Source organism: Pipistrellus hanaki, assembly GCF_964339955.1.
Source record: "Pipistrellus hanaki genome assembly, chromosome: 6".
In the NCBI taxonomy this organism is placed as follows: domain Eukaryota; kingdom Metazoa; phylum Chordata; class Mammalia; order Chiroptera; family Vespertilionidae; genus Pipistrellus; species Pipistrellus hanaki.
In genome coordinates, this window is record NC_140508.1 from 50955205 (window position 1) to 50968005 (window position 12801).

The following is a 12801-nucleotide window of genomic DNA, read 5'->3' on the forward strand; positions in this document are numbered from 1 at the left end:
TCCCCAGCATCAAGAACTCACTCCTCCTAAACTGCACAGAAGGGTAGGTGATATAATTAGTAGGATGCCTATTCTATAATAGCCATTTGAGTAATATCGAGTTCCCTTTCTTCCCCACCCCTGCCTGATACTGACACAAAGAACCTGCACAGACCCGGTACAGTTCCTGACCCGAAATGCTGAAGGCTACATCCAGCACCACCCCCTGCGTCCCACCCCCACCCACCTTCATCTCCAAGTGCTTTTCTGTGGATTAAATCAACTGGCCTGATTCTACTGAGGCACAGAACCAAATGAAGAGAGTCCACAGAAATAGGTGTCATAAGGACAATGACATTTTCTACAGGGGGTCATCTTTAGAGGCCACTAGGATGAGGACAGAGAGATAATGCAGCTGTGAGCTGGAGATCTGGCAGTTCTGCAGAATACTATTACAATTCTCTCTCCTTGAAAAAGAGAAGCAAAATTCTTGGGTATTTTTAGAAAAGGTCACGTCATTATAACACAAGCATGTGCCAGTTGTGTGGGAAACAGGGAGGAAAAAGGAAATAAGATGGTAGCAGAGGACAGGTTGCTTTGTGTTCCTCCACTGGACTGTCCCCTCCCAGCTGAAGGGATGTTTACTGAGCAGCTACTATGTGCCAGGACCCAGGGCAGTGAGGAGGAAGTTTGAGGCTGCTGTCTGGTGGAGAATGGCAGCCAGCAAACAAGAAACATGCAAACATCGCCTAAAGTGCTAGCAGAGAAGTGAAATAGGACGATGATGTAACAGAAAATTCCCCTTTCTGGGAAGCGACACTGAGCTGTGGCCTGAAGGAGGGGGTGATCAAGGGAATATACACCAGGCAGAGGGAAGGAGCTAAGTAGAGAAATGATAAACTGTTTCCACAAGATAAAGCTGTTTTGATTTTTTTCCAGAAATTACATTCTTTAACGTCATAATAACATGTCACTCAACATGAAAACTTGAGCAACCATCAGCACGATGGAAGCAGTGGGATTCTGAAGGCTCTGTCAGGACACGTGCTCTGACATGGGAGAGAAGTCCTTGACATGTATGGCAGGGACTCGAAGATAGAGGGCATCGTGAGGAAGCTCAGAGGACAGACTTTCTCAGGGCTTGGAGGCAATACTGAAGTAGAATGGGGGTATGGCAGATAAGGAGAGGGAGGGAGGGAGGGAGGGAGGGAGAGAGAACACGTTACCCACAGAGGACAAGGACCCACAACCAGCGAGGGGGTGGGCAGGGGCAGGCCAGCACTAGCTGAGCCCACAGACGGACGGACTTCATCAGAGCAGGAGCCTCATCAGACCTCCACTCAGAGCGGCCTGTGATGTAACAGGCCTCCTGAAAGCATGGGCCCTCCTCACACACGCCCAGCACACATGCAAACAAGCTCTTTCTGAAATAGCACAACACTGACTCCCAGCACCACCCAGATGCCCTGTGTTAGGAACGGAGGCCTTGAAGACCTCCAGGTCTTTCTTTCCTTCTAGACCCCCCTGTGAAGAGCGGCGGTGGCTATTTCCTTCACCTTTTAGAAGGAAACCCGGGAAATGACAGCAGATGGGAAGAAAGGCACTGTTAGCGCCCTCTTTACCTTCTAAGGGTTCTCTTCAAGTTCACATCTTTCCATTCACAGCTTCCCTTTGCTTTCCTCCTGGTTCCTACAGAGAACTCTGGGTACGGGGAGAAAAATCTTAAAGCAAATGATGGCATCTATGTACAGGTAGGCTGGCTTTTTCTTTTACAGTTTTGCTAGTGATCTCAAAAGCGCCTGCGGTCTCATGCCTGTGTCACAGAGTCAGCAGAGGAACTCGGACTGGGGAGCCCCACGTCCTAGATTGAAAACCTGGCTTTCAATCCTCACCCGCTGTGTCATTTGAGCAATTAATGGAGACTCCTAAGCCATGTTTTTCTTACCTAAAAAATGCACCAGCACCACCACTACCCACCTGAGAGGCTTATTTTCAGAATTAACAGTACAAATGCAAAGGGGGTTTTACGCATTTTAGCACACCATCCAGCACACACGGGATGGCCATCAATGCTCAGTGAGTGTCATTGCTATCACAAGTAATATTAGCCCACCGGGGATTTCTACTAGGGAGGGAGTGTGAATGTCAGTGATTTAATACTTTCTGCAGAAGGTGGGACGTGGAGGAGCAGGCTGGATATATTTTGTGTCCTGGCCCGTTTTTGTTCAGCTCTGCCACTGAGAAACAGCAGGCGTGGGAAGTCGCAGGTAGAAACAGGCACATGGAGGCCGTCACTGAAGAAGAGACAGAAGCTGCCCGCCCTGCGAGCCAGACACAGAAAACCGCTGACGGTGGGCCCTAGGGGAGGTAAATGCCGCCCCCCTCCCTCCCCACCATCAATGCTGGTTCAACGTCACTGCTCTGGACATGCCGTCCTCATGGGCAGACCAGAACACAATCCTGGGGATGGAAGGACATGACTTTTTGCCATCGTCCATGAGATGTCAGCTCTCCCTAACCAAAGGTCACTTACCACAAGCCTGCACGGGTCAAATACTACTGACCTGGCCTGACTTCTCCCACCCACGTCTTCAACTCACTTTCCTGTCCCACGTGGAACTTGATAAAAGACACAGGGAGCCAGTTAATAAATACACTTAACGGGATGTTTCCAAGAAAACAAATTCAAAGGTTACGAGGTGGCGGGGGGGGGGGGGGGAGTACACACTAAGATGTGCAGAACACCTCTGAGCTGCTGTCGTTTAAATGCCCCCTTGAGTCTGCTACCTCTGGCCACAGTTCTGAGCACCTGGACACGAACTGCTGCTGACAACTGTGGCTCATCCTATATAATAAAAGGCAACTATGCAAATCGACCAAATGGCAAGTGACCAGTTGCTATGATGCTCACTGACCACCAGGGGGCAGGTGCTCAACACAGGAGCTACCCCCTGGTGGTCAGTGGGCTCACAGCTGGCAAGTGCAGCGCTGGTGGTGGGAGCCTCTCCCGCCTCCTCAGCAGTGCTAAGGATGTCTGACTGCCAGACAGTGAGAGGGTGCAGGCCAAGCTGAGGGATCCCCCTTCCCCTCTGCACAAATTTCGTGCACTGGGCCTCTAGTGTTAGCATAAACAAGGCATTACTCACTGTAGTTTTACTTTTAAGAGAATTTACATGTTAAAGGAGCTGGAAAAAATGTTTCCAGGCATTTCCCCTTCTGACAATAATTCAGAAGAGGAAGTGGGAAATCAACCAAGCCTCTCAGGTATTACCGAGAACTGAACATGGGAGGACAGAGCTGGCTACCTCGTGGGCCTTGTGGTCACTGGTATGACTGACGTGGGCACCTCGGGGACATAATTATAAACACTTAATTTATAAGTAAAGGTTAACTTATAAGTAAAAGATTTCCAAACTTTCCCAAGTGTTTTCACATATATTATTCCTGCCAGTGTTCACAAGTCTAAGGTAGATTCAGGTGGCAGAATGCTCCCTGCTTAAGAAAGAAGAACATGATTTAGAGAATTTATCTGACTTGCTCCAATCACCTCAACAATAGATCTAAGATTTAGATCCAGCTTTCTGCACCCCGCCCAACACTGTCCCACAACTGACTAGTGGGACAGAGGCTGTTCAGACTCCATTAGATACAGAGAACAGAGGGATAGCTGTCAGAGGGGAGGGGATTGGGAGCTTAAGTGGAAAAGGGGAAAGGATTAAGCGAAAAAAACAAAAAAATATCAAAACACAACTCACAGACACAGACAATAGTATGGTGATTTTATCATAGGGAAAGGGGAGGTGGAGGGAGGTAGCAGAAGGTCTAGGGGGGATAAATGGTGATGGAAGGAGACTTGCCTTGGTGTGGTGAACATACTACAATATACAGATGATGTATTATAGAATTGTATACGTGAAATCTGTAAAATTTTATTAACTAATGTCACCCCAATATATTAAATTTTAAAAATGTAAAAGGTACTTATTGGTTATCTTCTGTGGTTTGGAGAACTTTTAGAATAACAGATAGCTGTTATTCTAAAGGAGAAATGAGCATTATTTACTCCTTGAGTTATCCACAATGGCCTGCACTGTGCTCCCTTTAATTTAGTATTTCCATCTACCTTAAAGATATATAAAAACAAAAGTTGGCAATCTTGAGTGTTTGCTTTGAAACAATATAAAGGCAACAAGAAAAAACAAACAAACAAACAAACAAAAAAAAAACCTCTTCTCAAAAGTAGCAAAAAATTACCAAAAGAAAAAAAAAATTATGTAAAACCTACAAAAGTAGCCCTGCCCATAGGCTTACATTTCCCATGGCCTGTGAAACTGCCACTGTTCACCCGTGGTGCCTGAGCCACTTAAACACCAGAGTCTCTTTATATTCTCTTCCTATGGATTTCATAACTTCTTGTTTTATTTACCAAACTACATACCGTGTTTCCCCGAAAATAAGACATCCTCCAAAAATAAGACCTAGCGCATGGAAAGATAAGATATCCCCTGAAAATAAGACCTAGCGCAACTTTGGGAGAAAAAATTAATATAAGACACTGTCTTATTTTTGGGGAAACAGGGTAGGTTAAATAATTGACAACCGCAGCTTTGTAGTAGTATGAGATTTAGAATATTATCAAACATCCTTGAGAAAAGCAAAGGCATTTTAGCCCTGTATACCACAGCCCTATCAAGGGTAAAGATATATGTGTTTTCAAAATGAAGGACACTGAGTTTCGGGCACCCACAGTCTCTTCTTGGATCCCAGGAGCATCGAGGTCCCCCAGGCTCAGAACCACTGGTGTCTGCAAAGTAGGCAGCCATGTTCAATGGACAGTAACAAAAAGTAAGTCCTTACCACAAAAGCTGCTATAAAGTCACTGCCTAAAATGATGAAAGCAAAAGAGAGTCTGGAGCCAGGAGCCTTATGAGGCAGATGATGCTAAGGATCAGCCAAGACACAGATGGAAAGCATCATAACCCCAGGGACCCCAGAAATGGCCTAGAGCAGTGTTTCCCAAACTTCTCTCATGATGAGAATCACCTGGTGGAGTTGTTAAACTACCTACAGATTCCTGAATCCCAACTAAAAAGTGCTAAACTAGAATTTTGGGGAACATATAGGTAAAATTGTATAGGAAACACGGGTCTAGAGAAACCAATTTCCATCTGCATCATGTAAAGGAGGGGCACCTGGACACAACAGCATTGTGCTCATAATATTTTTCAGGAAGATGCCTATTTCACAAATTAAACGTCTCCTGGCTGTCAACGATTACGCAATGCCTTCTCTTCCTTCACAGCTCTTTCAAAAGCTGAGTCAATGCTGCCGCCCAAATCACAGAAAGAGAAAAGTAAGCCATCCTTTTTTTTTCTTTCTGGCTGCAAGTGCCTACATTTTCATTTCAATAACATCCCTTCAATGTTCTATACTCATCAACCTTACTCATACTATACTCATATGAACTGACCCAACTTGATCAGTATAAATTAAAAAATTAGAATTGAAAGATTAAAAAAAAAAAAAAAAACTAGTTCAAAATACTTAGGCAACTGAGTTTATAATCTTGCAGGCTGGTATCCGATAGTAACTCAACACCTGCTGCTACTTAGCTGGCCACTAACACTGAGCCCTCTCGGGTGTCCACCGTCCTTTCGAACATGAAAACAGCTTCTAAGGCCATTGTTTCAGGAGACAGAGCCTGCTGTGCAACTAAGAAACTTCACCTATGTTCTTAGCTGGGAGAATATAGTTTTTTAATAGCACTCTCCTGTTTCAATGGCACCTGCCAGATATATACACCTTTCCTTAAAATCTCATATTAGCACTCAGCTACATCCGATGCTGCAGAAAGAAAGCCAGCACCCCACCCTGACCCGGCTGATGTAGCAGTCTGCATTACTGCACGGATCGTGTGCCTGTGACCGTGTTATGCATTTGCCAGCATTATTTTGTTGAATTCTTATAATCACCCCACGAAGTTGGCATTATTTTCACCTTCCCATTTTACTTTAAATAAGGCATCTGAGGTGCAGAGAGTATAGGCAGCAGACGAGGCCCTTCTTCCACCCATCAGCTATGCATTTTCTCAACATAAACATAGACATGCATATAATCTATGGGATTCTGAAGGATACCATGGAAACCATGCTGTCCACATGGATGGGTGAATTCATAGGCTAAGGATCTTGTCCACAGTTAAAAGTTCACAGTAGAGGTAGGAAGCCTTTCCCACCCACCCATCCCCAATAAACCTTCCCTATTTAGGTAAGTTAGTGAAAACAGAATATTCTTTCGTTAGGATGCAAAGTCTTCGTGAATTTCTGGAGCTTTTAAATGATAGAAGAAAGGGGAAGGGGAATGAGGAAAGACATCTTCTGGGCTTTGTTTCAAAAGTAGGAATGAGATACTCAGCAATGGCCTCATAAAGTAATGGGACAAGAGGACTGAGGAAGAAGGAAGAACCCCTGTCAGAGCATCCTCAGTCCTGTGAAGGAGAAGGTGTGTGTTTAAGATGCAGGAAGCCAGGGGCAGGGATCCCAGGATGGTCCAGCCGGGGTGGGAAGCCAAAGACTAGGACCCTGCCTTAAGCAGAGATGTCACAGAGAGTGACAACAAAGAGTAAAGATGGCAAATGGAAGACATTCCCCCAAAAGTGGAATTGGATGTCCTGGGAAAACTGGTGCTGGGGATTCCAGCTGGAACAGGCTAGTGGATGTCCTCTCCCCTGCGTGCTGCGCTCCTACTAGTAGGTCTACTTCCGAAGGAACAGCTACCTCCCTCTTCTACCTAAATCCAGCCCCGCTGTGAGCTGATCAGGCCCTTTCCACTCCAGTCCACTGACTTGAGGCCCTGTTTACTAGAGCCCACGTGTGAGGTTCCCAGGGATACTGCCGATGGCTGAATACAGCTATGTCATTGTTCCTGTCCACAACATGGTTTTCCGTATTCCTGCTTCCTCTGGGGCTCCGTGACCTGACAGACATGAAGGCTAAAAGAGCTCACTCAGCAAATATCACGTTGACTGATCAGAAGGAAGGTCCCGAAGAGAACAGTGGGACCGAAACTCAAGTCTCAGGGACGCTACCACAGGGGGCAGAGTACCAGTACCAATCGAGAAAAGTACAATGTATAGGGACTGCTGTGAACTGGGATTTATTTAAATCACTATAAACAGCAGTTTCTTGTTATCTCACTATAAGTATTCATTACCAAATATTAGTGATAAAAACTAATTTCCCCAAATTTTACTTGGGAGTTACTCCAGTTTTATTTTTAAAAAAACAAACAAACAAAAAAACACATTATATAATTCCCTCTTCCTGCCCCAAAACAATGAAATGTAACAGTAAATGGTTTGGAGTAAAGTTTAATAATCTTCTCTTATTATCTCCTTCTGAGAAATGTACGCAAAAAGTTACGCAAAACACATTTCAGAGCAGGAACTCCTTCCAAACTAGGAATGATTTTTCTCCCCAAGGGGACATTTGTCAATAACTGGGGACATTTTTGGTTGGCACAATTGGGGGAGGGGTGCTACTGATTGACATCACGTGGGGGTAGGCGAGGGAGGCTCCTGTACAACATAATGTGCAGGTCAGAACCCACAGAAAAAGAAAGAAATAATAAATGCTTCATAACCAACAGCCAACTAATCTTTTATAGATGCTATCCTTTTTAATAGACAGGAATGAAGAAAGCTGGATCTTAAAACTACAGAATTACTTATATCATAGAAAAAGGAGACATTTAGAGTCAATTATGCCTGATGCTCAAGAAACTCTAGTGCAAGAAACTCTAATGGCAAACTCGGTAGTTCAGCATAAGGGGCAGGAAATATCAGATGTGACTCCAACTACAAACCACTCCTAACTAAAAATGGGACACTAGTTTATCTTCTGGCACTCCACCAATTGACAAGTTCGTGGTAAAAGTATCTTACTGATAAACATCAACTCCAATCTTTTTTTAAACAGTTTTTTAAAATTCTCTGCAAAACAAGTTCCTTGATGCAAACTGTAACCCAGCTATGCCCAGGCCTCCATCTCAGTTATTCCCTCAAACTATGTAAAGAATTCCCATCACTAAACGTTCTTTTTTATTGTCTGCGGGATGAAGGAAATTAACTGTTAAGATTTATGACTTAGACTCCCCCACAGTGATGAAATACCTCCAAAGATAGCAAAGAAAAGTCCCTAAGAATTTACTGCAAAAAAAAAAAAAAAAAAAAAATGATAACGTAACACAAAGAATCTTAACAAAAGAATGTTTTCCTTTACATAAGCGGAGTTGTTTTACAATTGTCCGAAGTTGCTTTAGGGTCAAGTCCCACTGGCAGCGTTTATACTGCTCTGTCCCTCTTCCTTCTCCAAAGCCAGCCACACGCAGTCCCAAAGTCCAGCTCTGTACCTCGTAGCAAAGTACTCATCAGGCGAGTTCACAATCACCGGACTCTGAGGTCCGGCCCACGCACCCCGACCTCAGAGTCCCCTCTGGAGGGAACCCCACAGCTCACGAGCGGGAGCATCCAACCTGCTCCTTTTAGGAATCCACTCGGGGACTACCAGAAGTGGACCACCCCGTTCATTCGAAGATCCCATTTATGTAAACTCAGGAAAAACAGGGATCTTTCAACTTCCTCCCGCATAGCTGCGCCCTCTGCCACGGAAGCCGATCCAGCCGCGACTTTGTTTCCCACTAAGTGCTGGGTGGTGCCGCGGTCCTACCCGCCCGCGCACGGGCTCCCAAGGCAACGCCTGCCCCGCCACGGCTCCCCCCGCCACTGCGAGGGCCTGTGCGCCTCCGGCCGCACCCAAGTGGGCGCTTCCAGGAGTGCATACACCCATCCGCACGCAAGCTCAGAGGGCGCAGAAGCGGGGGCTGACCCTGTGTGCACAGAGACAGGTGTGTACCTAGAGGCGTGCAGCCGCGTGTGCAGAACTGGGTCGGGCAGGCTCAGGAGCACACGCACACCCTCGTACCGCAACCCCACCGCGCTTCGATCCGCGGGTCCCAGCAGGGAACCTCCAAACCCCCGGTCCGCCGCGCGTTCCACCAACTCACCTCCTCCAAAAATTTGGTCACATCGTACACCTTGTGGTGCAGGATCAGCCAGGTGCTCTTGCTGTGGTTGTGCTTCTGGATCTCCTCCAGGGTGTAGTACTTGACGGCCTTGTCCGACGGCTCGGCCATTTCGGAAGACGGCGAGCTTCAGGGCCTGCAGACGGGAGCCACGCCGGGCGGAGGGAAGCGCGTCTCTACAAGCCAGCAGTGCCGGGACATTCCCCCCGGTCCCCGAGGGCGCCTGGGGCGGGCGAGCGGCACCTCCGAGAGGGCGGCTGGCTGACGGCCTCCGGTGATTGGCCAGAATCCGTGTCTCTCAAGGGGCCCACCCTCGACTGACACCCACCCCCAGCCCCGGCGCACCCCGCCCACAGCGGGTGTTGATTGGCTGAAGGTGCCCTATTGCGCGCAGGGTTGGGCGATGCGGAGCTTTCCTTGCGCCTGCGCAGAAGTGGGGGGGAAAACTCCGGGTCCTGGGGTGACCCGGGTGACAGGAAGGTGCATGTGCGTGGGATGGGCGGGCCCGGAGGGGTGGTCCATAGGGGCCAGCGCTGAGTCCATTCGATTTTGACCGCACGTCAAAATCGCCGCTGTTTCCCAATCAAGTCAGATGGGCCAGACAGGCACGTTAATTTCTAACAGTCTCTCCACTGCGAGTCTCATTGGGTAATTTGTTAGCGTTACGTGAGAGATAAACGAGCCTAGTGGACGTTAAAACACACAGTGCGGTCATTAGCCTGGGTGGAACAAGGGTACTGCCCAGAACAAACTCACTCTAATTTCGCTTGACCAACCCCTTCGCTCACTCCACCTTCAAATTGCCCAGTTCTCACAGGAAAAACAAACCCAGGGGAACTGTTCATAAAATGCAAAGCAAAGACATCCTGGCCCTGCCCAGGTGGCTCAGTGGTTGAGCTCAGACTATGAACAGGAGCTCAAGGTTCCAATCCCGGTCAGGTCAGATCCCCAGTAGGGGGTGTGCAGGTGGCAAACATCAATGTTTCTCCTTTACTCTCTCTGAAATCAATCATATATATAGGTGTGTGTATAAATATATATATATTTACTTACTTTAAAAATGTCCTGATTATTTTTGTATTCTCTAAGTACTTCTCCGTTGTTGACCACTGGCTAGGCGAGTTCTGGTATTGGCATCTTTGTCTTGTCTCAATAGTATATTGCTAAGGTGAGTCCTAAATGATGGATAGCAGCCTTTTGGGAGGTACATCTGAAGATTTACAAATGATTGAGAAAAACAAAGCGGAAGAATTCCATCATATTAAAAAGTCATCTGATATTAAGGCCCTTTTCAGAAATTGTAAATTCAAAAGAACTTATACAACAGGGTGCACGTGTAGTTCATCCTGCCTGGGGCTGAACACAGTTTTTCCATTTTTAAGTCCTGGGTGAATGTCAGTCCCCACTTTTCCCTGTCCCTAACGGAATGCATGGCCATCAAGAGGAAAATATTTTCCCAAGTATCTCAAGCCATTTTTTAGCCTTTTTATAAAATAGAATACATTGCTTTTCAAATACTGAACTGACCCTGCATCTCAGAAATAAACCTCACTTGTTTATGGTATGTAATAATTTTATTTATTAACTAGAGACCCAGGTGCACAAAATCTGTGCACTGTGTGTGTGTGTGTGGGGGGGGGTGGTCCTCAGCCTGGCCTGAGCCCTCTAGAAGTCCAGGAGTACTTGGGGGATGTCCAATTGACAGCTTGCCTAAGCTGGCAGTCAGACATCCTTAACACTGCCCCAGAGGTGGAGAGGCTCCCACCACCACCACTGTGCTCGCCAGCCATGAGCCCAGCTTCTGAGTGAGTGGTGCTCCCCTGTGAGAGTACACTGACCATCAAGGGGCAGCTCCCGCATTGAGTTCCACCTTTTGGTTGATTTGCATATTAGCTTTTTATTATATAAGATGAGTTATATGTTGAGTTTTAGCATCTATATTTATGAGATAGTGTGCAGGTTTCTGTTTATGCATTACATTTGTCTGGTTTGGATATCAGAGTAAAACTGCTTCATAAAATGAGTTGAGAAGTATTCCCTTTTCTATTTTTCTGGAAGAGACTATGTACAATTGTTATTGTTTAAAAGTTTGATAAAAGTATCCAGTGAGACCATATGGGCCAGCAGATTTCTTTTTTAGGAGGTCTTAAACTATGAGTTTAATGCCCATTAATAGTTATGGAGCTATTCAAATTTTATGTTTCATTCTGAGTGAGATGTGGTAGTTTGTGCTTTTTGAGGAACTGGTTCATTTCATCTAAATTGTTAAATCTATGTATATATAGTTATTCATGATAGTCCCTTACTATCCATTGATGTCTGAAGGATCTGTGTGATAGCCTGATATTAGTATTCCATTTTTAGTTGTCATCCATGCTAGAGGTTTGTCAATTTTACTGATCTTTCCAAAGAGCCAGCTTTTCTGCTCTTTGATTTCTTTCTATTGTGTTTTTTTTTCCCAGAGTCATTGATTTTTGTCTTTATTATATCTTCCTGCTTGCCTTGGGTTTATTTATTGCTTTTTTTCTAGTTTCTTGAGGTGGAAGTTTATTGATTTGAGTCTTTTTCTAATGTTTGCATTTAATGTTAAAATTTCCTATATGTTTTAAAAATAGTAAACAAAAATTATACTATTTCCCTAACAGTTGTCAGGACTACTAAATCTCCCCAAGACAGAGCAATGCATCTCTTGAGTGGATGGCTACCTCTAAATCCAATGTCAAGGCTGTTTCGGATTTCAGTCCCACTTTTAAATAATTCTAGCAGTGATGAAAAACAAAACATTGGTGTCAGTGACCTGGATCTTATCAGGTGCATAACCATGAGCCAGATGGCTAATTGTTCTAAACCACTGCTTATATTACAAGCAGTGGGGTCCTCAAACTTTTTAAAGTGGGGGCCAGATCACGGTTCCTCAGAGAGCTGGAGGGCCGGACTATATGAACTACTAATTCCTACTGTAACACCTTGGCTGCGCTCACTGCCCAAAAAACCTGGCAGGCAGGATCAGACTCCCCTGGGGGCTGCATGTGGCCCGCGGGCCGTAGTTTGAAGACCCCTGGTTATAACATGCATAGCATACGGGCTGACACAGAATGCAATAAACAGAATTAACTAGTGTTATTATTATTATTCAACAAAATTTCCTTATTCTAAAATGCAAGCATGAGGAAACATCCTACCTGGCAGGTGCTCCAAGGTGAAGTAAACCTAGGCAAATTTAGAAACAAACACACCCGGTAAAGGAACACAAGTACTTAAAAACTCCTGACTTCCCCTCCAGCAAACGAATTTTTATAAACATTTAGAAAACCAGTTCTACTCCTAAAATTCTTCAGATAAAAATTTACTGTAGAAAGCACTCGGCCTTCTCTTTCATTGTAAGACAAAAATAAGCAAACATTATTAGATTTTAAAATTTATTTTCCAATTCCTTCTGCAACTTGTGCACAGGACTTACATAAGCAGCTCTTTCCTGCCCACTTAGGTAAATAGTTACATTTGCTATTGTATAATTACAATAGCTGCTTCTCTCAACAAATGGGTACTTCTACAAAGATGGACTCTAATTCAAATGTCTACATGGATAATCTGCATTATATCCATGTATTTTAAAACTCATGATACCACAGGTTATTCTATCCTCCTCCAAATATCTATAAGGTATCCCAAAAATGTATGCACACACTTTAAATTATAAAGGCAATATTTATTAATATACATTTTATTTTTTAAATTGAT

General features: G+C 45.0%; 1 protein-coding gene across 1 annotated transcript in view; it reads right to left on the reverse strand.

Annotated features, from left to right (window-relative positions):
- Positions 1–9408, reverse strand: part of CYB5A (cytochrome b5 type A) — a 28007-nt gene extending 18599 nt beyond the window's left edge. Inside the window, exon 1 of the mRNA XM_084887175.1 lies at positions 9043–9408. Coding sequence (XP_084743301.1) covers positions 9043–9171 — 129 coding nt within the window. The 5' untranslated portion in view covers positions 9172–9408. The remainder of the gene's footprint in view (positions 1–9042) is intronic.
- Positions 9409–12801: the final 3393 nt, after the last annotated feature.